This window comes from Microcebus murinus, chromosome 20 (assembly GCF_040939455.1).
Source record: "Microcebus murinus isolate Inina chromosome 20, M.murinus_Inina_mat1.0, whole genome shotgun sequence".
Taxonomy (NCBI): Eukaryota; Metazoa; Chordata; class Mammalia; order Primates; family Cheirogaleidae; genus Microcebus; species Microcebus murinus.
The window spans coordinates 31,251,664-31,277,445 of record NC_134123.1 but is presented as its reverse complement, the minus strand read 5'-3'; the positions used below and the strand labels follow the sequence as shown (position 1 = coordinate 31,277,445).

The window sequence follows — 25,782 nt, the reverse complement described above, 5'->3', positions numbered from 1 at the left end:
TCCCTTTGTATCATATCTTAGACTCCTGCAATGATTTTGCTTAAAGAAAGGCATCTGTGGCACAGTTACAATTTAAAATGATAATTATAGTGACTACCAGGATACTGAATTACTACTTCTAATTTTCAATTAAAAATAGATTTTTAATAGTCCATGCCACCTTGTCCAGAACCCTACCAAATCTCCTCTCCATTGCTCTGCTCCAAGAAAGCATTCTCTGCAAGGGAGCCAGAAGGGTCTTTCAAAGCACACACTCTCTTGGGCAGATCTTCCAGTGGCTCTTGCTCCATGTACGATGAAATTCCTGCTCCTCACCACAGCCTCCAAGACAGGCTGGTATCTCTGACTTCAAGGCTTTCCAGACTGTGCTCACTGTGTTGCAGCCACCCAGGCATATCCCTATTCCAATATGCTTCATCCTTTTGCACCTCCAGGCCTTTGCACATAAAGTTCCCTTTGCCCAGAATGCTGTTTAGCTAGATCTTTCCATGGCTGTGCCTTTCTCATCCTTCCACTCTCCCCTCAAGCATTAATGACTCTGACTGGCCACCCCAGCCATCTGTGCAAAGATTGCCTCCTCCCACCAGCCTTTGCTCTTTTTCCACATCACTGTGTTTCTGTTTTTCACAGCAGTTTTTATACTCTGTCATTTTCTTGTTTATTTATTTACTTCTGGAACTGTCTGTCTACCCAGTAGAATATAAGCTCTATTAAATGCTTATTCACAGCTATATTTCCCCAGCCCCAGCTTGTAGTCTGGTATATAACAGGTACTACATATTTATTTAATGAATTAATTAATAGTCCAATAGCACCAGCCTTTAAGATCACTCAGTTAACCACCATTGTTCAAATTCCAGGTTCACTGAAAAATACAAACTGGCAAAATTTTATTCTCCTTGTTGACGTTACTATGGGGAGAGAATATATTGATAAGGCAATATCAGTATTTTGGCTCATTTAACAGTGACTGTTTCTTCCTGGAAAAGCTGTCGTTCTGATTCATGTGACAGTGTTTTCTGGATCTGGTTAGTATGATTTAGTTTCCCTGATCTGGTTTAGTCTTTAGAAAGCTAACCCAGTGGTATTCCTGGACTAGACATTTGAAAAACAGGATATCAATAAAGACCACATATCAACATACTGCTGTCCTGAGGGGCCCTATCTAGCTGATCTCCTGGATAGAGTCTATAAAAGCAATGGGTCTATCTTAACCAATGACATCTTCCTGCACAACTTCAGCATCATCTACCACACTGCTCTCCAAATCATGATATTCAAAGCTATTATTGTTTTTTCTATATTCCTTTTGTTGTTGTTGTTGTTGGATGATCTTTCAAAATTCTTTTCATGCTAAAATCATTTGGCCTCTTAGAGGAATTAAGACCAATTCCAGCTGGTTACCAAGACGGTCACAGTCAGCTTACCTCATGTGCGCCCAACTCTTAATAAAAACATGCTTTTGTCATTTGTCCTTTGTATGACTTACCTTGCCCACGTCTCTTGGGAAAGGTTGTCTCTGATTCTCTGGAATTAAAATGGGAGATACCACGATGGATCTCTTTTGTCTTGGGACAGGAGAAGTTCTTGCAAATTTAAATATATCCTAAAAGAGAAAACAAAACAAGTTGACTAAAATCTCCCATGGAAAGGATGTATCAGTCTGCTCTGAGATACAGTTCTTTTGTTGTGAAAGCATACAGCTGTTTGGACATTGTTAATTTTATTCTATCAAACCTCATTAGCGTTACCAAGTACATCATTAGAATTATACAAAAGCTGACACTGTGATTCACAATGACTATCATTAAGCTATTTAATCCCATCTTCTGAATTACTCTTTTGACAATGTCAGTCTTGATTTATACAGCCTTCAGTGCTTGCTTGTGTATTACTGTTCTTAACCTACAAGCAAGTAGATTACTCACCTGGTCAGTTACCCAGAGAATGTACCAGATATAAAAGCAGTTCTCTTCATGGCCAAATGCAAGGCCCTTACACTCACAAACGAATAGGGATGAAGGGACAGTCGCAAAGTTCCTAACTATGTCAGGCATCATGGAGACTTGTAATCAATGTTTTTTCTAACATTTATTCTGAGGCAGCTGTTGGAATACATTCTCCAAGTAGTATATCCTAACGTCAGTCATTGGAGTAACACTGCCAGGGTTTTTGTTCTATCTGTAACTCACATTTTTAATTAAACATATGTGTTCAAAATGAAAACTTTATATCATTATTTTAAATAAAGCACTAGTATCACTTTACAAAAAAAGAAAGAAAACATAAAGGAGACCAAATGATATTATTAAATTCAAGCTAAAAACTGTTGCCTATAAAGAAGAAATTTCCTCTTTTTAAAAGATAAGAAAAGCCTAGAGATGTGTTTAAAGGGTGTAACAGGTTCCTATCAAATGCACAAAATTATCTTCTGTATCACCAGAACTAAGCATCTTAAAGTTGACAATAGGTTCCCATCAAAATCATGTGATAAATGATAGTTTCATGCCATTTTTAGCCATGTGATCCCATAAAAGTGTGTGTGTGTGTGTGTGTGTTATAGTCTTAAAGGAAAATTTACTAAGAAAAATCAAAAGGAAACAAGCTAAGACTCTGAGAGCTTCTATAAACAGTTTTTCTCTTGATTTTGGTGGGAGCATAAATTGATAGCACCCTTGTGGAAAGCAATTAGGAAATATTTATTGAGAGCCTACAAATGTACGTATCCCTTTACTCTGCAATTTAGCTCTTAGGAATGCATCCAAATGCTAACTTCAAAAGAAGAATAAAACTGCATGCAAAAAGAAGTTTAGTAAGACATGATTTATAATGGAAAAATGAAAAACAACCCAAATGTTCAACAGTAAAGACAAGGTTAAATTTGGGCCCATTAGTAGGAGATACTCTCAGGCCATTACCAATAAGGCAGCTGTGAAGACCGTGTTCCAATCACTGTCGTCATCACTCTGCTGCCTTCACCATCACTTCCACAAACTACGGCAATAACGATATATTAAGCACATGTTGACCAATGTGCTAGGCACTATGTATGTGTCAGCTCTAATATTTGCAGCAAACCTCCCAAGTAAATAAATCTTAGCCTGCCTTCACCAGGGAAGAAAGTTCAGAGCGGTTACGTAAGAGCTGTTAACTTTACCTACCTAGCAGAGAGAATATTTCAGACAAGCAGTGTAGGGAAATATAGAATGCCATATTAGATGCATTCCATTTTATATACACTATATTAATCACAGAAGACGAATATCAAAATCTCAATGGAAGAGTCAAAATAAAAGACCATTTGGTTTCTAGGAAGACAAAAGACTCAATATGCAGGCAAAGACAGAAAACTAGAGTCCATGAATACGTATATATAAATCAGTGAGAAGAAAAGGAAGGGTCTAACAAACAAGCAAACAAAAAACCCAACCAACAATCAAAAAAAAAAAAAAACAAACTGAACCTACAAAACAGCACATAGAAAGAGAGCTAGAACAGATAAGGAGAAGACAATGAATAACAGAGTGGATTATATTTATACAAAACTGATGTCTAACCTCTATGAAGATTCTGTGGTTTATTTAGGGGTGGCAAAAGAATAGAAAATATGTAAAATATGTGCATTCTATGAATCTCACTCACAATAAAAACAAGTCGAGTTCAGATGAGAGAATGGTCTAGGAAAGCACTTTGAAAAGATTTAAAGTCTTATGCAAATGTAAGGGTTTGGTAATTAGGCCCCATCGTAGAGCAAACATAGACCTCAGTTCATTATGACAATAATGTGTAAATGTGTCCAAAGTAATGAAAAAGTGCACTGTGTCATCAATAACAAACTTTCCATAGTTTGTAATAAAGCACTTGCTTGTGTTTCCATGGGAATCCAGAGCGGTCAGGTCCCTGTGCCCCCATTTCCAGCTCTGGTGTCCTCCCAGCCCATCAGCTAATTGAGGCCCAAGCTGCCAGTCCACTTTCCTGACCCTCACAGCATCCCAGAAGTGCAGCCACAAGCACAATTGTGTTACCCCCTGGACCTAAAGTGCCCAAGAAAAGCATCAGGAGGCTCCGAACCTTGGAAAACAGCGTCTGGAATGGACAAGGCAGGGCAGGGTGGAGATGACTAATGGTAGAGATGCCCCCATATGCATGTGTAAATGTGCACTCTCTGATCTCTGATCCCGCCATGGGGGACATCTTAAAGAACATCTGGGGTCAGGACATCCTGCTTCTTCTGACTCTCAACTTTTGCCTTTCCTCAGGAGGAATCTCAGTGAATATTTGTCCATGACTTTGTTTCTAGGTCCATGGCTCTGCTTCTGTTTTGTCTGTGTATATTTATAGTCTATGTGTATGTCAGCAAGTGTCTGCCTCTATATTTGTGGCCATGTCCACCTTTGCTCGGGTCTGTGCCAGTGAGTTTGGCTGTGTGCTCCTAAGCCATGTGCCTGTGTGTGACTGGGACCACCTAGGAGCCATCATATCTGATTTGACCGTTGTCTACATACCACATATGTGTATAACCATGCTAATGTACCACTGTGTGTGTGTGTGCGTGTGTGTGATAGAAGTGAGGGCTTTGGTATAGACAGAAACGAGAGAAATGGGGAGAAGTTCATCCGTTAAAGGAGGGGAGGTGACGTGGTGTGAGCATGTGAAGATGAAGGAGAACAGGGGAGACGCCAGACGGGGACCCCACAGGAGGCGTGAGGAGTGGACGTCAGCAAGGGGAGTGAGCCCCAGCCAGGGGCCAGCACTGCCTTCCTTGGGGCAGGACAGACGGGGCCGAGGGAGATTTTCTCATTCATGAGGCGGATCATTTTCCTGTCCTCTCAGTCACCAGAAGGAAATGAGAAGCTGCACATAACAGCACCTGGGCTTTCTGAAGAACAGCACAAAAGTGAAGGACGGGTCTTAGTAATACTGGGACGGAGGAAGTGAAGGAATGAGGACGAGGCACTCAGTCCCTGTTAGGAGTGAGTCACTCGGCTGCAGGTGGCCTAAGGCCAGAGCTTAAACCCAGACATGTGGAGGCACACCTTCCCACTTCAAACGAACACAACCCCCTCAGCCATGGGGACAGACACAGGCACGCAGAGGTGTGTGTGAGGACAGTGAGGAGCTGGGGCCACCGCCGGGCCAAGCGCGTCTCTATAGCCCCTGCCGTCTCTGGGTAATGACGCTGGTCGGCGTGTCTGAGCCTGGGCGTGGGAGGCCTGCACTGTCCCTTCAGTCAGAGGCGCAGCGCCGTGTCTTCAGGGAGCCTCACGCGTGCTGGCCTCCGTCACACAGGAATCATCACCCTTCCTTAAACTCCTTTCGCCTGGCGCAGCCACGCAGGGCCTGTGTCTCTCTGTCTTAGGGTATTTGGCTTTGCGACTTCATTTGCTCGCCTTGCTGTTTCTCAGTCTCAGGAGAAATCGGAAGCACAGGAAAAGCAAGTGCCACACTACCTTGGGGGGTCACATCACGCAGCCTCAAAGAGGATACCAGAAATAAAGGGGAGGCCCTTGAAACTGTGAGCTGGGGGGGTGGGGGAGGTGAGGGCCAAGGCAAAGGAGGGCAGAAGGAAATAAAGAATGTGAAGAGGGGGTAGAGAGTAGATTCATATTCATTCATTCATTCATTCATTCCTTCAAGCACGTATATTGAGCCCTTCTTCCCTGCCAGGTATACAAGGTCTGTCTGAAAAGTATCAAGCCTTGTTAATATAATGAGAGCTATTACATAGCTGGATATTTTCCGGACAGACCTCATAATTCTGGGCATCTGGATAGTCCACAGTGTAAAACAGACAAGTGCCTGCCCTCAGGGAGCTTACACTCTAGAGGGAAGAGACAAAGGATGAACAGAGAAAGAGAGTGACACATAGAGCCCAAGAGAAAAACCTAGCAGGAAAAGGACTTGAGGGGCCAGGGGGAGGGGTGGTGACATTTCCCACTTGGGTCCAGGGAGAGGGCCCAGGGAAGGCAGGGGGAGGAGGGACCTAGGCTGGCATGTCTGAGTGTCAGCCGGGCAGCTCTTGGCTGAGCCAAGTGAGCCCTGATGGGGAGAAGACAGGTCAGGGCCTCATGTAGCGAGTTCAGACCCTAGATCCCAGATCCCAGCTCCTAGATCCCAGACCTCTGTGCAGATCAGGGGGAGGTGCTGACTTTTGCTCTGCATGGGGCATGAACCCTGGGAAAGTTTGACATTTGGAGCTGAGGTGTCCACTTATGATAAGAAAAGAGCACGACCCTGCTATGTACAGAATAGCCTTAAAAGGATAAAAGTGCAGGAAAGGTTCATTTTTTGAGTTTCTTCCTTGTCCCAACTCTGTCTTTACAGAACACTGAGGGTCCTGCTAAAATGCAAATCCGAGCATTTAATTTGTGGAAAGAGAGAGGTGGGGTCATTTTCCCTGCTGGAGCCCCTCTTTCCAACCATATTGTTAAAGTATTATGAAGGTATAATTTATGTACCATAAAATCCACCCATTTTAAGTTTGCAACACAAGGATGATCAGGAAATTTACAGGGTTGTGATACCATTATTACCACATCTAATTTTAGAACCTTTCCATCACCTCTAAAAGAAACCTCACGCCCGTTAGTAGCCAATTCCCCCCTAACCCCCAGCCACTGGCAACTATGAATGTTCTTTATGTCTGATGCATTTGCCTTTTTTGGACATTTCATAAAAAGGAATCACATGATATTTTCCCATAGTATTTTCATGAACTCTGCCCCTATTTCATTGTTGATGGGAAGACTGTGAAACAAAGGGATGCAAGGATATCCCCATGATGGCGAGGGGTGTATCACGGTGGCCCCTAGCTCCAGGCAGGACCAGCCCAGGAGCAGCGCAGCCCCAGGCCCCTCTGCCTGGGAAGGCCCAGGCCCCACGTGTGTAACTGTGGTCACTTCCTCCTTGGTCAGCCTTCTCCTATGCTCTATCCCCTCCTACTGCCCTTCCTCCCCACAGGAGTGGGGGCTGAGACCCCCTCCCCATAGACCTCCTGCACGCAAGGTCTGTTCCCAGGAGCCCACCTCTGACCCCCAACCAAGGCAGGGTGGGTAAGGTGCCCCTCATGTGAAGGGGAACAGACGGCTGTTTGGTCTGCCAGACTGGAATCGTACAGTGGGGGCCACCCTCAAAGTTCATGCTGTCCCTGCCTCTCTCCACCGCTCAGTCAAGGTCATCAAATCCTTCCAAATGGCCACCTCCAGTACATGGTGAGATTTGAGAGATACAACCCCGCTCTCCGCACACCTGAACACAAGCCCAGAGGCAGCCCAGAGATGGCCGGACACCTGTCAGAGGGTCTCCTCCATACGCTACACTCACAACAGGCAGGAAGTAGCCAGAAAACACACATGTCCTCCTCCACCTCCCTCTACCCTCCTAGTTCCTGTCTTTCCATTAGGTAATAAGTGAGAGGGAAAAATAATGGAAACCTTATAAAGAACCCACAAGCTTCTACATTTGCTTCTTCTCCTACTTTCACAAGTTCAGAGCAAAAGCATTTGCTAAAAGGAGATATTTTAACCAAGCAAAGCATTGCAGAAGCTGAAACATTCCTCTCTGGCCAAGGCAGAGGGTTCAGGGAGAGCAGTGAAAGTTGAGACTCACACAGTCAGCCCAGCCTGATTGTAGACAGACTTGTAGGTCGAGGTAAGACAATCTGCTTCCTAGGCAGTGGGGAGCCTTTCCTGGTTCCGTACAAAGGTGTGATGCTTTGGGTTTGAATCAAAGGATCAGAGGATTATTTCTTTGAAGAGTTTGAAGCTTACATTCACACTCAAGACTCAAGATGACATAATCAGGTTCCGTTTGGCCTTTCTAACCCTAACATATACCTGGCATTCTGGCTCTGGACTCACTGAGTCTGCCATGGGAAATACTGCCATTTATTGAGAAGTTATGTGCCAGGCACAGTGGTAGGCACATGATAATATTATCTCACTTAATGTGTTCAGCAACTCACAGGTAGAACCAGGATGGCTGCTTCCCTAAGCTTCAAAGACATAGGAGATACATCCAAAGTCACTTAGCTCTTGGCCCTCTGACTTGGAGCCTTCTGCTCTAAACACTCTGCTATATATCTCCCCCAGGATTGTTAGTGGTGACCACCTTTACAAGGAGGTCTATGCCTGGCTGGAGAGGTCTTTAGCCCCATTTAATCAAGTGTAACTACAGAGTCACAGCTCTAACATTTTCCAGGAGAGAGAGTAAATCTCAATCAGCCTCTGGCTAAAAGGAGCAGCTACCTATTCTGCAGGGGGACAGCTTAATTGTCTGCAAATTTCTGCAAATGAATGGAACTGCAGAAGCCAGTCTCCAATTTATTCCATTCTTGCAGCTGATCTTATTGTGCTAGGAAAAGGATTCTGTGCCTCTCAATTCACATTTTGTTTGCAATCAAATGCATGGTTCAGCCAGCTTTGCTGTACCTGGAGCGACATTTAAAGTTTGCTTTATTGCCTCCTGGGAATGAAGTTTGCCTACTTAAGGAAGAAACAGTCAACAAATACCAAACTTTCTACAGCAAATTTAGGAGGTTAGAGAGCATGACACTAAGCTTACTTCATTTCTAACTCTCTATTTTTGCAATATTCTCGAGGACAAATGTCAGCAGAACTGATTTACCGGACAGAGTTATGCTGACAATAAAATGGGGTGATACAGAAACTACCCCTGTTGGTCCCTCATATCATCTCATGGCAGGGGACACTATGGAACTCATTTTAAAGGTGGGGGTCAGGGAAGATGATGGCCGGTGGATTCATAGGACGGGATACAGCCAATCTGCTGTTATAAATTACATCATTCACACTTTTCAAGGGCTGCTGGTATGCAACCAAGAGAAATGGGTACACACCACCATTCCCCAGAGTCTCCATGCATACATCCTTTCCAGAAGTGATCACCAGCAACATTAGAAATGATATCTCTAGTAATAAAAGTCATACATCAAAGACTTTGGGGATGACCAATCTAAAATTTAAAAAGAAATAAATATGTCAATAAAAGACCTTGCATGGAAGGCCCATAAATCAAGCATCTGAAGTATGAGCCCCTAGGAAATAACACACTCCCAATGTAATGACTATGACAGTTGTTCCTGGTATTATGCATGTATGGAAAATAAATTGCTTTGGCCAAAGTAGCCAATAGAAGAAGGAAGTTACAGGTTTCACCAGGGGAGTTTGAAATTTGGTGATAATTCTAAAAGTTCTCTACCCAGCAGATAGGAGGACATTTTAGAATTTTAGAATTCTATTTAGAGTTTGAAATTTGGTGATATTCTACCAAATTTTAGAATTCTAATAGTTCTCTACCCAGCAGATAGCAGGACGTTTTATAAAAAACATCCCCCTCCTCCTCATTAACAGACTTTATCAAAGGATGGCAACTCCAGTGTTACCAAGGCCAGGAAGATCCAGGAGGCTTGGCTTTCGGATGACATCTCTGACCTCAGGGGCCATCACTGTCCTTTTGGCTCTGCTTCTCAGCTATACCAGCCCCCAAGGATCCTCCCATGGCAGGTGTGTGTCTAAGGGATTTACCCAGTGATTCCCTCCTGCATGCCTCCAATCTTTTGCCTGGTTGATCCTGCACCCAACCTTCCTCCTCTCAGCTGAAGCACCACGTCTACGCTTGCCCAGTCTCTTTTGCTATAGGGAATGCCTGCACCTTGCCCTTTCCAGTAGAGCCTTGCCCAGATCCTGATTACACCTCATTCAGTGCCATTATTTTATAGATGTCTGTCTTCCACAAAAGGCTACCAGCTCCATAAGGTAACCATAAGGTAGCCACTTTATCTTCTTGGTCTGCTGTAGTGTTCCCTAGAGCCTGGCACAGGGCAGGTATATAGCAGGCATCCACAAAGTGTTCTAAAAATATTATTAAATAAATTATTAAATGAATATAAGGTTATTGTAAGAATTAGGGTAATCCAAGTAATGGACTTAGCACAATGGCTGGTTCAGAGTATTTGCTCCATAAAAGTGTCTAATAAATAAGTGAATAGGATGTCTGTGACATTGCTTTGATTTCTTCTCCACTATAGAAATCTTCTCTATAACAACAATCAAACAGCCACACTCAGTTTGGATTCTTTCATCCTGAGGTGCTCAGTACTTTGTGAAGTAACCAAATCAATAGAAAATATTTTAGAAAATTCTCCTATTTGATAAATTGAAATCTGCCTCACAGGTCTTGGTTTTGTTTTCTGGAGTTGCACAGAAGTCTGCCCCTTCTTCCTATGGCAAGCTTTAGCTATCTCAGGTCAAGCAGATGTTTCTCCCACATTCCCCTTGTACCTTCTTTCCTCTAAACGTCACCAATTACCAGAATCATCTGTCTCAGACATGGACTCTGTGCAGGTTTTCCTTCTTTAAAAGTGCTGAAATTTATAAGTTGATTTTAAAATTCCTCCTCCAATATCCCTGAGTCATATTAATAGTCTAATATGCAGACTATAAAGTTGGGACATCTTAGAAAAACAAAGTATATAATGCTCATGAAGTTCTGGTAAATGGGTACATTTATGCTTTAAAAAGAGTTTTTTTTTTTAATTTGAAAAACAATATAATGGTATGTTTGACAGCTTTTAAAGTGTCCATGTTCCTTGAATAAGTTATTTAATTTCTAGGAATCTACTGCAAGGAAACAATCAAAATATGTATATATAATACACACATAAAGGTATTTGCTATAATATTATGAGTAAAAGGGAAAAAAAGAAAGCAACCACATTACCCATCAAGAGGAAGAGATTGAACAGTTAAATATGCCTTTTTTACTATTTCTTCAAACTCCCAAACCACAAATACCTAAGCACCTAAGCACATATTCACCCCTCCAAAAAGAAAAAAATACAGATGTAAACGCATTTGTACACATACCACAGACACACAAGTTTCTAACTGCTAAGAACTTCCTCTGTCTTTCTCTCTCTGCCTTTCTGGTCTCTTTCTCTCTCTCCCTCTCAATCTTCCTTGCTTGCTCTAGGATAGGTGGAGTCACTAGATTGGCAAGGCCTGGGTCCCTGAATGTCTACATGGAGTGCAGATCCCCACCAACAGAATTAGTTTGTTGCTAATTGCTGGTTTGCTGGTTTCCAGTACTTAGCCTGCCCTAACTGATACATAGACCAAATACACATTAGTTAGATGTGGGAATAAAAGAAAGAAAAATATTAACTCATAAAGACACAAAGGCATAGAATGAAGAAGAAAACTCACAGGTAGATAAAATGAATAGACAAAGCAAAGGAAAGAGTTCTGGAGTTATCCCCCAAAATGGAGCAAAGCCCTAGAACTCTAGTCATGCTTGTCTCCAAACTCAGTTTTACCAAAATTATATGTGTATAAGTAAATTTTTATACATAGTGATATTGAGGAGGTATTCACTTCCTTAATGTAACACAGTGGCTTAGACCCAAACCTATGCTTAACATGCATGAGATAAAGCAAAGCAGGATTAAGTGCTTAATCAGAGAGAGCTTCATATATTTTCTCTTTAGGCTTTTGAGAGTCCATGAAATTATGAAATTATGAAAGAGGGAGAAGTGGTTGTTTCTATCAATTCTTGTTGAAGTCAAGTTATAATGGTTTATTGACATGGCCCCAGGCTTTTACATTGGACTACAGCTAGGGCCCCCCTGTGTCCTGTCTCAATTCCATTCTGCAGTCCACTGCCTGAGCACTTTGCCCAAACACAAATGTAATTAGGAAACTCCCCTGTGTTAAAGTATCCACTCGCTTTAGTGTAGACTCTAAATTGGCCTGGGATATGATGATCCCCTTATCCCTAACATTCAGCCCCTTTCTCCCCTGTGATCCACACTCCGGCCTCATGGCCTACTTGCCATTCCTCAAACACATCATGCTCTTCCTCACAGTCCTTCTTTGCTTCCTCCATTTGACTAAAACCTCCACATTCTTTATGCTTGAGTCTAAACGTCATCTCTTGCAGGAAATCTTCCCTGACTTAACTACTTTGGGTTTGATAACCTTCCTTTCCCTCTGGATTCTCACTGCACACTGGACATTCTTCTATCATGGCACTATCCTATGATGTTAATAAAAGTTGGGGAATTTTTACTCTGCTCCCCCAAGACTATAATCACATTTGAAGGCAAGTTTTATTACTTACTATTTCTGCATATATTTAGGTATTTCTTTATCCAGCCCACATATCTACTGACCACATTCCATGGCCAAGCACTGTGATAATTGCTGCATTATGAACTAAGCAGGAAAGGTTCAATCTCCCCTAGAGTTTCTCATTTTGAGATGAGCCAATTAAACAAATAATTATAAGTATCTCTGAGTATTTTAAAGTAGCACCAGTCGACACAATGATCAGAAAGTGTTTCTGTACAGAGTTTCTGTACAGGGGCCTAGGATGAGCAATATGATTGGAAGGAAAGAATGTTTAAAATGAATTTGCCTTGCATTTATGAGAGGACAACATAAGTCAGCCCTGGGACCACTCAGCAGGCAGCCTTTGCTTTCTGGAAGAAATGACAGTTAAGCTAAGACCTGAAGAATAAGTGGAATCCATTCTGGTAAAGGGAAACCAGGAGGTGGCATAATGCTAGGCCCAGGGAACAGCATGAGAAAAGGCATAGAGGCAGAAGGTGACCAAAGACCAGAAGGGATGGAGCAGAGAAGGTAGGGCACCAAGGAACTCTGGAAGAGGCTGGAGGTCAGGAGAGAACAGACCTCATGCACCTACAGGGGATTGTTCTGAGTCCTCAGGACCGTGAGAAGACACTGAATGGTTTTAAGCAAAAATCTGAGCTCTGACCTTGCCTTTGACCTGTACCCCTCAGGCCTGAGGAGCCATCCTGAAGAAGACCTTCACTTAAACAGGCTTTGTTTCCTGCTACTTGTTACACTTAATCCAGCCCCATATTTGACAAGTTGAACCTAAAAATGAAATAGCAACAAAAAATAACCCCACTATTCTACCATTTGTTCTAAAATGTCATTGTCTCCATGTTTGAACTGCTCATTAAAAAATAAAACCAAAAGCATACACTCTGGATGAAAATTTGCCAAACTATGCTTCCAAGATGCAATTGCCTCTGAAATATTTCGTCAATCTAGCAGGAGCAATAACAACACAAATCAGGACTAGCTATTTTCATTGGAAGTGAAAAATTTTAAACATATTTAGATTCTTTAGTCAGAAGTCCATTCAACCACGTGTGATGGTGATGGGGCTATAATGGATACAATTTCCCTCTATGTGCTCTGGCATTGATAAAATATTCATGTTAAATAGCTACTTGTGACCACCTGGAGGCATCTTGCAGCGCTCTACAGATGGGCTTGTTTTTCTAATACACATATGTGCTCCTGCCTCCACAGCTGTTTTAGTTTGAGCATGTATGCTAGACGTGGGAGCACGTGACCCAGGTACCATGCTTTCCTCATCTGCCTGAGCTCATAAATGTGTGACTGGTCTTTAAAAAAGAGAGTCCCTATTAGAAAACCCACACTTGGAAAAATAATTCTTTCCAATCCAGTGGGCATTTATTGGGTGTTTGACATGTGCTTTCCCTATGGAACTGTCACCATAAATGATACACAACTATCTACAGGTACCTACAACTCCACATGCCCTGAACTGAATTGAGAATTCTGTCCTTCTCACCTACTCTTGCCCAAACCACAAGTTTTCCTGGACCCCTTTTCTCAGCTGTTGAAGGGTTAGACACTTACATCGTATGAATACTTTCTTTGGTTTCCACCATACATACTGCATCAGCAAGAGGTTGCTAACTCCTACAGGTTCCACCTGGGAGATTTTCCCTTCCTTGTCTGTGACCATGTTCCCTGCTTTGATCATCACCTTTCACCTGCTGCATTGCAGCCCACCTGAGGGATCTTCATGACTTCCGGTTTCCTTTTTATACATGATCCCAATTGATAGAATTGCAACAACCAGGACCTCAACACCCTTAGTCTGGGCTCCCAAGAAGCAGACCCTGAGATAAGGATTTGAGAGTATGTAGTTTATTTGGTGGGTGATCCCAAGAGATCCTGAGAGGAGAGTGGGGAAGTGAGGCAGGGAGGGGAAGGCAACTAATGAAGGAAGCATTAATAAACAAGTTACCACTGGGGAACGCTAGGAGCCAGTGCAGAATGCATGACTCAGAGGGGTGAGGGGGTTGGGGGGTTTATACTGCAGTTCCCATCAGCCATTTATTAAGGGTTCTCGGGGGGGGGTGCTCCTTCTCTGGACTGGTGATTGGGCAAAATGATGCAGAGACTGGCAGTTGGAATCTGGCCTCGTGTCTTCTAGTGACAAAGCCCAAGAAAATATAGTCGGGATATGGACAGAGTCTGCTTTTCTACCCAAGGATCCCTTCTTTGTGGTCCTGGGCTCTCTCTATTGCCATAACCACACTGTACAGTGGAAATACGCTAATATTTCATAACCATGGCCTTAACTATGCACCTGGGAGGGGAAGGAAGAGAAAGAAAGAGATAAAGAGAGACAGAAAGAGGGACAGAACATTAGAGGAGAGGATGAATAATATAATTGTAAATAAACTCTACCCACAAGTCCATTCCATAAGCAAATACCCCAGAATAAATACACAGTGAGAGGTACAATTCAGCCATTACCATAGCTGTTTTCAATTCCTAGGATCTCTAATTGTTAATGCTCAACACACTGAAAAGGACTCTAGTGCTTAAGCACAAGAGTTTCCATGCTTTTCAGATGAAAGACTCCTGAATGCAAACCACTTTCTCTGGTGCCTAGTGAAGAAAGAGAATTTGTCCCATGCTGTAAAGCAAGCTGGTTGCATTGGTCTTCTTGGGAGACAGAGTCAGTCTCCAAGTGGAATCTTTCTCAAAATTTTAATTCATTCATTTCACAAATATTTATTGAGCACCTGCTATGTGCCAGACCATTTTTAGGTGCTGAGTGAATCACCACCACCACCACCACCGACAACAACAACAAAGCCCTCTGCTTTCCAAGATTCCCCCATAGGAGCCCCTCTTCCTGGTTTCTCTGGCTAGAAAGTTGGGGGTTCTATGGGAGTCTTAGCTACCTGCATGGCTGCCCCTCTGCTATATGACTGGAACCCAATCCTGAGGCAAAGCAAGGAAGAAAAATAACCTAACCCAGGAAGTTCCCCCTCAAACGTGTCTCAATTCTCCACATTTTGACTGCCCTCAACAATCCACCTGTGCACCAGCTTTGGTTTATCCTTCACAGTTTTCAAGTATCTGTGTGTATGTGTTTGAGTGTGTGTCCGTCCAGTGTTTGTAGTTTAGCATTCAGTAGGAGGGATGGGGCTATAGTGGGCTCTTATTGCCAAGTCAGATCATACCTCTTTTAAATTCATTTTTCATTCTAAATAGAATAGGTTCATTATAGAAACTCTAGAAAATATATTAAAATGCAGAAGAAAAATCAATTTATTCACAATCCTGTTTCAGACAAACAGAATAGCATTTCTGTGGACTTACTTCCAGGTTTTAATACACCTTTGCTTAAGTTGAAGAGTCTAGCTGGGTATGGTGGCTCACAACTGTAATCCCAGTGCTTTGGGAAGCCCAGGCCAAAGGAACAATTGAGGTCAGGAGTTTGAGACCAGCCTGTACAACAATAGTGAAACCTTGTCTCTACAAAAAGCAAAAAAATTGCCAGTTGTGGTAGCATGTTATTTAGGAGGCTGAGGTGGGAGGATTGCTTGAGACTAGGAGTTTGAGGTTGCAATGAACTATGATTGTCCCGCTGTACCCCAGCCTGGACAACAGAGCGATACCCCATCCTTAACAACAACAAAAAAGAAATAAAAAAAGAAATTGAAGGGTCTGAGCAGTTTTGTATTTTTTTTTTTTGATCCTAATGATAAACACCAAGTTTTTTCCCCTCCCATGTCATAGATCTATAAACATAATGTGAGTAGCTACATAATACATCCTGTGGATGTATCAATATGCATTAAACCATTCTCCTGATGTTATGCTCATGTTAGGCGCGTCCATTTGTTACTTTAAATAAAATGCAAATCAAATGGCATTGTATGTAAAGTTTTACTTGCTTTCTTGTTTTTCTTTCATGAGGATTCCTTAGAATAGATTAGCTAAAGTGGTATTACTGGATCAAAGGTTATGGACATTTTAAAGGTCCTGTGACATACACCAAACCACCAATTACCACTGCAAACAAATTTAGTCTTGCCAAGACAAGGCATCCCCATGGGGTGTGAAAACCTCTGTCTGGTTGCAAGGCTTGTGGCTCTGACCACATCGGTGTTGCCCAGGCATGCCAATTTCATGCTTTTGTCTGCGCTGTTCCTCTAACTAGAACACCCTCTTCCCTGGCTCACTCCTTTCTCAGCCATGGTCTTCTCTACCTGCCTCATAACACGCAGACACACATTATATGCAAACACATGCACAGACACACGTGCAGACACATACACCCACCCACACACTTGACAATGGGTTTGCATTATACACTATGTGTATCATTCTCTAGCTCCAGTTAGATGGCAGTGTCAGGGCAGTTTCTATTAACTTTCAGTTTCTTTTGTCAGGTCCCATTAGTATGCAAATGCAGGCTTCATTTTTTAAACTGTAATAAATAGCATCTATTTAATAAATGCTATCTCATATCACACAGCAAGCTGATATTATCTCTTTTCTTCTTTTTCTAAAGGAACTTTTTGAGGTTTTCCCTCCTTAGGGTGACCCCAGAGAAGAGAAAAACCTGTACTTTTACCTAACACCTGATGCATGGAATCATTGGATTGGAAGGGACGCTGGCTTTCCTCTTGCTTGCAGCGGAATCACCTCATTAAGTGGCAGGAGTCGGCGCTGCTGTTGATATGGATGGCGCAGCAGCCGTGCGATGGGACTTCGCATCACATGAGCCAGTTCAAGGAGAGATATAGATGGTGGATGTCACAGGGTCATTCCAGGATGGACTCCGAGAAAAACAGCGTATGACTTTATCAAATACAAAACCAGGTCCCTTGTTATTTTAACACCCTTAGGAAAACTCAGCTTCTTACCAGAGAATTACGGCGATGCAGGAAAGGAGGGCCCAGACTCGAGCTTCCCCGACAACAGGGTGAAATCAACCCTCCCCTTACGTTGCCAGAACTCAGTAGAATTGGTCCATTTTTGACATCCGGGTTCCTCCTGTTTTTATCTACTTGCTTTTTGTTCATTAACTTCTTGATGTTATGGCTGTAAACTCTAAAATTAGAAAGCTATTTCCCACACTGGCTGCCAAAGTCGATTGCCCCCTTTGTCCAAGCTATTTTTAAATAGCCTCTATGATTGAAATCCAAGATTATTTTGCTTAGGGACTTACTCTCAATATTTAACCTAAATTATACTCTTTTTTTCCCTCCTGTAAATTTCTTCTCTTTCATTGAAACCTCCTCCAAACCTCCAGTACTATTCTTCTTCCTCTTTTGCTAAAGACATTTTAATTAAGACACTAGGGCTACCTTAACCTACTTAAGCAATAATCTCCCTTTTATGTGGCTCTGAAGCTCCGAATCAGCAAAGTGCCTTTCATCGGCCTGTTCTTTTTCTTTCTCCTCCCTTTGTTCTGTTTTTATTGGATTACAGATCATCACATTTTAATTCAGCTCCTACCTCTATTCTGCACTATGCAATTTATATTAATAAATTCATCTTCACAATAATGTATACAATATTGCATGTCTCTCACGTCATTGATTACTGTGTCCTTTGAAGGTTCAAAGGTATGTCAGATGTACCAGGAAAAAGGAGGGAAAAAAAAAAGACCACATTTGATATTCTCCAACATCTGAGGTTTCCCTGGGCACAGGGGTTTTGATGTTAGGACGGTAAAACAACAACAGCTTAAAAAAAAAAAAAGGAGAACATGTTATAAATATTCAGTTGTCATGTAATACTCATTCCTCCTTAAGAGACGGAAGAATCAGGCTCTGTTTTCAAAGTCAAGGTTGGCAAATACAGCAACTATTTGATAATAGAGCTCAGAAAATCTATTATGGGACCAAGAGAAATATGTCAGCATCCTAACTATTCTGTGAAGTTGCCCCGCAGGAAGGGAGCAATTTTTATTTCATTTGTTTTCAAATACTTCTCCATATTGAACTGGTAGAATGTTTTACCGGGAGGAAAATATCTTTGAAAATCAATGAGTTCTAGAGGATGAGAGAGAACATATTTGAGTACTTACTATGAATTAGGTACGTGGTCCTGCGTTTAATCATTCCTTTCTTCCTACTTTCACGATTTATGTGATGCAAGTGGCACTGTGCTCCCATGCTACAGATAAGGAGACTGAGGCCCACAAACGTTAAACACTTTGTTCACGCACATACTTCTGGCAAGTGGGGCAGCCAGGATTTGATCCCAGGCCATTTTACTCAGAGTTTGGTTCTGTTATTCAATCTATCTATCTCTTGCTTCTTGTACATGCTTTCCATATTATGATAAAATTTTAATTACTGAAAAAATTTTATTGAAAATCTCTTCCAGTTAAACTTACATTGATCACATTTATCCTTTCCTTGTCAATAAGCTCCATCTGCAAAATATATTCAGAATTTGACTGTTTCTCATTCACCTACCCTCCCCCAACTGCCCTACCCTGGTCTAAGCCAACATCATCTTTTATCTGGATTACAGCACAATGCTCCTCAGTGGTCCCCAGATTCTGACTACACCCCTACATCCTCTACCTCACCATCCCTGCCCCGAACAGCCAGAGTGGTCCTGTGAAAATACAAACTAGATGACATCACTTCACAGCTAGGGTCCTTGGAGCACTTGGAGTAATACCAATGGTCTCGATCTGGCCTACAGTGTATTACATCTGTGCTCTGCTCCTGTTACACCAAGTTCCCCTGACTCACTGGGGCCCACTCCAGTCACGCTGACATCGTGGATCACACCGGACACAATCCCACCTCAGGGCTTTTGCACCTACTGCCCTCCCTGCCTGGAATGTTCTTCCCCTGGATATCTACACACTGCTGTATTAATTTCCTATGGATGTCATAACAAATCATAACAAACTTCCTGACTTAAAACAGCACAAATTTATTATCTTACAGTTCATATCCTAAATAGGTATCCCTGAGCTAAAAGGTGTCATTAGGACTGCATTCTTACTGGAGGCTCTCAAAGATTATGTTCCCTTGCCTTTCCTTGCTTCTAAAGGCCGCCTGCTCCCCCTGGGCTCACGGCTCCTCCCTCCATCTCCAAAGCCACACAGCATCTTCGAATCTCTTTCTGGCTCTGGCCTCCGGCCTCCCTCTCATAGGGCCCTTGTGATGACACTGGGCCCCTGGAGCTAACTCAGGATAGTCTTCCAATCCCAGAATCCTTAACTTAATCACACTTGCAAAGTCTCTTTTTCCAGGTAAGGGTACATATTCACAGGTTCCAAGAGTTAGGATATGCACATCATGGGGATCCTTGTTCTACCTACCACAGTAGCTCTTTTACCTACTTCGTGAGCCCCAGTCACTCCACCCAGTGTTTCTAAAACATCTGTCCCTAAAACTTCACGCCCCTTTCCATGCTTTATTTTGCTCTTCTTTGCAATATAGTAATGTAATATATATACACACACACATATATATAGCATACCATGCATTATATACTAGGAGCTATATACATATTGTATGTAAACATATATACTTATTTATGTATTATTTGTCTCTTCCACTAGAATGTTAGCCCCACAAATGCAGTGTTCTTTGGTCTGTTTTCCACAGCTGTAATCCCCTGAGCCAGGCCCACCCTGCCATGCAGGAGTGGGGCACCTATGGCCTCAAGGCCATGTGTGGCTCTCCAGATCCCCACATGTGGCCCCTTGACCAAATCCCACAGAACAAATGCCTTTATTAAAAGTATTTGTTCTATAAAATTTGGATTTAGTCAAAAGGCCACACTCAAGGATCCAAAAGTCTACATGTGGCCCCAAGGCCACAGGTTCCCTGGCCCTGTGTGGCATATAGTAGGTGCTCAATAAATATTTGACAAATAACTAAATTTATGTTCTTTACTATGAGCTGAAATATTAAGGAGTGTAATCATATTGGAAATGAAAAATGAGAAAGAATTCAATCAGCCATGATTGACTGAGTACTTATTATGTAACTTCCACTAGTTAAATGATGTGTGAAATACAAAAATGCATCAGAGGAGGTGTCAGGCCACCATTTATGGTCGTGAAGGTTGTGTGTCACACAAAAGCCCTTGAAGGAGGTGGGTGAGGGATGAAATTCACCCTATGCTCTGGAACTGCATGCCCACTGGAGCCATATCCCCTGAGGGAATGGCTGTTTCTAACATTGGGCATCAGATCTATCCTGCCCTGGAACTACCCCAATGGCATTAGGTAGCACTAGGTTCTTGCGCCAGTGTGTCATAACGCTTGTTAGACATTGCAAGACCAGATTGTGAAGAAGAAGAATCCAGAGGCAGTAGACAAAAGCAGCTTCAGATGTGGGAAGTGGTGATGAAGATTATAGCACTGTTGGTTCTTACCTAAGAACACAAATAGGATTCAGTTCTGCCTATTGTAGAAAGATGTCTTGGACTGGAGTTTGGGGAAATTTGATTCCCATCTTGCCCCTGGACCCATGCTGCATGGGATTAGGAAATTCATTGCCCTTTTCTGAGCATCTGTCTCCTCTCCCCTGAAATGGGTGAGAGAATCCTGGCCACACAGTGAAATCTTCCTTGATCTCCACATACAAAATACATGATTATCCCCAACATGTCCCATTTCCCTTCTATGCTGTATTTGTATCCATATCCCCCTTGTTACAATCTATCATACCACATATTTTACTTATTTATATTATTTTTGTCCGCCCTCCCTTTCCCTCACAAATGCGTAAGATCCTTCAGGCATGGATTTAATTGTTACCTTTCTTATTTACCATTCTAACCCTAGAACAGTCTTTGGCACTTGGCATGTGTTCAAACAACATATGAATTGAATGGATGATGAATTAATCTAGTTAAGAAGGCTAAATTAGCCTATGTGGAACACTCCAATCCAATGAGATGCTAAATTGTGTTTACTGACTGTTAGCAGACACAGAGATTGTGACTGCAAGATCAGGGTGGTGGGCTGAATGCTAACTTGGTCTTGTAGGACAGTTTGGGTGGACAACGTAGGAACTCGCAGATAAAAGAAAACAAGAGGGACGACAGTCCCACTTTCTCACTCTCAGTGAGTGTTCTCCATATGCCAGGAACTATGCTAAGCACTTTGCAAATGAATGATGCCATTTAATACTCAAAACAGAATTTGGTAGTTACTATTACTAGCTTCATGATGCACTCAAAGAAAAGGCACAAGTAGGTTAAGTAATTGCAAAGAATTGTCCAAAGTCAAAAGAGATAGAAGGATTGAAAGAGTGATAGTGTGGGCTTGGATTTCAAGAATTAGAAGTAATATGAAGTTCTAGAAAAACTTTACCTCCTAGAAAGTTCTCACTAAATGATAGCTATCATTACCAGTGCAATAGGCAGGCCATAAAGGTTACAACTAGAATTTTGATGTTACGTCCTTTCTTTCTTATGCTGGCTGGGCTGATTCGTGAATTCAAACATGTTTGTGAATCTCTCCCATTCACCTGTAGCCATTTCTGTCTTCTGTTGTACACACCAGGTAACACCAATGAGTAGAAGATCAGTAGTGCACTATAGTGTCTATCTAGAACTCTAGTCTCTAACATTATGGACATTTTCTATTTGAAAGAACTGCAATGTCTAAGCCAGAGGCTGGGAGATAAAAGAGGAGGCTATTTAACATCTATGTTCAAGAAGGAGGATCCTCTTTCCCCTTTAACATGGTATGTTTGTAACACAGATGCATTCTTGCTCTGTCAGTGTCTTGCTATTGGTATATTTGGCCGCACTTTTCTGTAAGAGGCAGTTTAGAATAGTGGTTGAGAGATGACTGTCTATCTGATGGCCTGTGTTCAAATTCTAGCTCTTCCAGTTACTAGCTATATGTTAAATTTATTCAACCACTGCGTGCCATAGTTGTAACATGTGTAAAATGGGTATTTATAATACTACTTACATATAGTGTTGTTGTAAGTATAAAATACTGTGTACATATATATTAATAGTTAACCTTGAAAGAGTACCTACTTTGTGTAAATGGTTATACTTTGTACAAATGCTAAAACTTTGTACAAGATACTGTTTGTATATATAGACATATACTGTCTTTATATATATATATATATATATATATATATATGCATATGTATATATACCACACTGAATGATATATATGTGTGTGGGTATATATATACATATATATAGCACTCTTCAAGAGTTAGTTATTATCTTTATTTTAAAGTACATTCTGTAATGATATTCCTCTTTCACCTGAAGAGATTCTTACTACTGGATTCAAAATACCAGTTTCAATTAAACTATGTAGGCTCACTTTTATTTAACTTCTTTTCCCAGTGCTCACCTTATATATTTCAATGTTCTCTTGATTCACCCCTCAGAAGATGTCTTACTAGAATCAAATTGCTTAAAACTAGCAATAAAAGTAAAATCTTGAGAGAAGCTACAGGAAAGAAGACATGTGACACATTCAAGAGGAAAGGTAAAGATAGCAGACATTGCAAACCATGCAAGTTAGGAAACAGTGGAGAAAATCTTTAAAATACTCAAAGAAAAAAACTGTCAACTCAGAATCCTATATCCAGTGAAAATATTTCAAAATTGAAGGTTAAAAAGAATTTTTCAGATGTATAACATGTGAAAGCATTCATCACTGAACCTTACCATAAGAAATGTTGCATAGTCCTTCAGCCAGAAAAAAAAAATCAGATGGAAAGATGGATTATAATAAAAAGAATGAAGAACACAAGAAATGATGGATATATGGGAGAATGTGACTTTGTTCTTATTTTATTAAACATGTCTTAAAAGGATAATTGTTTGAAGCAGAAATAATAACATAATATGAGGTTTACAACATACAAGGAAGTAAAATGCTTAACAGCAACAGTGCAGAGTTTGGGAAAGGGGAAATGCAAGCATATGCTAGTAAGGGTCTTATGCTATACGTGAAGTGCTATACTAGGAATTGAAGACAAACTGTGATAAGTTAAAATGTGTATTATAAATCCTAAAGCAACCACAAAAATGACAAAGAACATTTCCTGAGGCCACGCTCTTCAGTTTGCTATCATGTGCCGGATCCTTGGGACCAGCGGCATCTCTCATGCGGACCATCCCAACAGCATCTTAACTTGCCTCCTCTCCTGCCCTGCAGTCTCGTCTTCCTGCAGTCCATCCAGATATGCTTCTAGACTAGTATTTTTAAAAAAAAATTTTTCAAAAGTTATCTTTAAGGTAGCACAGGTAGGTACTCAGTGGATATTTAGTGCAAGAAGAAATGAACAAATGAAATAATGATCTTCTTTGCCTAGTGTAGTCTGTCTTCTTAGCTGGACATTTAAGGCCCTCTAAATTTGAAGCTCAGACAACTTTTCTTATTTCCTTTTTGTACTGGAATCATCTGCTTCAGACCAAATGCTCCTACATACTATTCATTGAGCAGGTTTTATGTTTTCCTGCTTTTGTATCTTACCCTCTAGCATCTGTCTCATCCTGGAATGCTCTTCCCATGTAAATTCCAAAAATGCCACCTCCTCTCAGAAACCTCTCTTGGTTCTTCCAGTGAGGCAAGTTGTGGAATTGAGGAAAGAAGGAATGTCACCCATGCAACCAGATTGTTTCTAGCAATTAGTGGGGTATTGGCTGTACTGGTGAGATCACCTTTAGGGTTTGCCCTGGTAACTCTGTTGCAATTGTGAGATGGTTCATTATTTCTTAAATTTTTATCCTATCTACACTGATTCCCTTACTTTTCAGCTTTCACAGTCTTATTTTAAAAAAAGTTCTAGCTACTCAGGAAGCTGATGCAGGAAGACAGAGCCCAGGAGTTTGAGGCCAGCCTGGGTAATATAGCGAGATCCCATCCCCAAAAGCAAACAAAAATAAAATTAAAAGAGAAGATCAGTGTTTTATATTGCAGCAACCTTATACTCTTGAGTTCTCTTAGGTCTTTTTAAGGTATATAAAGGCCAAAACTCACAGAGCAAGATATGCATTATAACAAATGATAGCCAATTCAAGATTATTTGAATTGCCAAGAATTGCACACTTTTATTACATTAACTTTAACAGGTCCTAGGCATATGCACAAATATTTCATATCTGTTAAACTCAATAATTCTTTGTAATGACAAAAAAAAAGCAATGAGTCTCCCTTTTCTGTGGTAATATCAACTTTTGTTGAGGAAAATTGAGTTTTTAGCGAGGTCAAGCAACTTGTCCAAGGCATACGGATAAACAGTAGCAAGGGAGACTGATATTGATTTGAGTCTATATCAATATTTCTACAGAGGTTCACTCAATCTTGACATTATTCAAAGGACAGGATTAAGATTTTTTACTTTCAGAGGTGTTCAGAGGATTTATTTTTATTTTATGAAACTTGAAAAATACTTTGCCATGGCCCTGGCTTTCAAAGGCACAATCTTTCCTTTAAACAAAGACTCAGATATTGAAACCCTGGTGTAAAAATCATCATTTTCAAGACAAGCTGAATAACAGTCTTGAATCTACTTTTGTGGTTGATCAGAAGTAAATGAGAAAATACCACACACGAATAGCACGGTGTCATTTACATAGGTTACCTCGTTGGTCCCCTCCCAGCACATAAATGTGCTCAGTCCAAGGGAATTAAACCCAGATCAACTTATTCTGCATTGACACAGGCCTGTAAAGCATAGGTTTTCATATTAATAATTTAAATTGGGCTTCAGCGGAGACTCTCAGTGCTGAAAATTGAAATCATGAGTCGTGGTGGCAATAAAATACTTATGAAATGTGGTCATAGCCCAAGGATAATTTTTCTGCAATTGCACTTTCAGTTTTGTGATCAGTTCTGTAGCTATGGCACAGAGAAGATGCTTCCCGTCTTGTATTACAATAGCTATGGGATAACTTCTTCAGGAACAGGAACAGGGGAATTGCTAAAGCAGGCAGGTCTCACATGCAGATCCTGACCAAGCCTTCTCTCTGGGATATTATTTGATCTATTCCTATTTTTTCTCTGGGTGCTCTGAGAGAGAGAGTTGTGGGCTCATATTATAGCTTACAATGGATGGTTGCCGAACTCCTAAGACCTTGTAAGTAGCTTAGATGAGACCCACAAGGACAAAGTCCACTCGTAGCCTGGCCTGCACTGATAGCTGGTAAAGGCTGATGCCCTTAGAGTTGCAGCTATAACTCTACATGTTTCTATCATTATTCACACACAGAATTGTTGACCTGTTAAGTTCAGCACAAGGTGACTGCACATTTCTTTACCACATTATATCCTCTGCCTGGACCTTTCTCTTGTTGCTGCCTCTTAAACACATGTTTAACCTTTACAAAATAGCTAAAATACTCTGCCTTTCAGTGAACTTGAGCAGATTTACTGAAGGTAGCATTAATGTCTCCTTTCTCTGTATTTCTGAATATCTTTTTGTGAGCCTCTCTCTCAGAGTATTTTACTTATTCATTTGTATTGTCTTTCTATTGCCTCTAACAGACGATACACTCTGGAGCTTACGTGGTCCATCCCACAGTGCCAAACATATAGAGTCTTAGGCAAAACACATTGCTGGATAAAAACTTAGTCAACTGAATTTTGGAATCCCGCCCTCTGAACTCATGGCTCTTCTTCAGTTAACCAGGTTGTAGCTGTCAT

At 41.4% G+C, this 25,782-nt stretch overlaps 1 protein-coding gene across 1 annotated transcript in view; it reads right to left on the bottom strand.

Annotated features, from left to right (window-relative positions):
- Nucleotides 1-25,782, bottom strand: part of CDH13 (cadherin 13) — a 958,432-nt gene that overhangs the window by 545,634 nt on the left and 387,016 nt on the right. Inside the window, exon 4 of the mRNA XM_012743295.2 lies at nt 1,490-1,606. Within this exon, the coding sequence (XP_012598749.2) occupies nt 1,490-1,606 (117 nt within the window). The remainder of the gene's footprint in view (nt 1-1,489; nt 1,607-25,782) is intronic.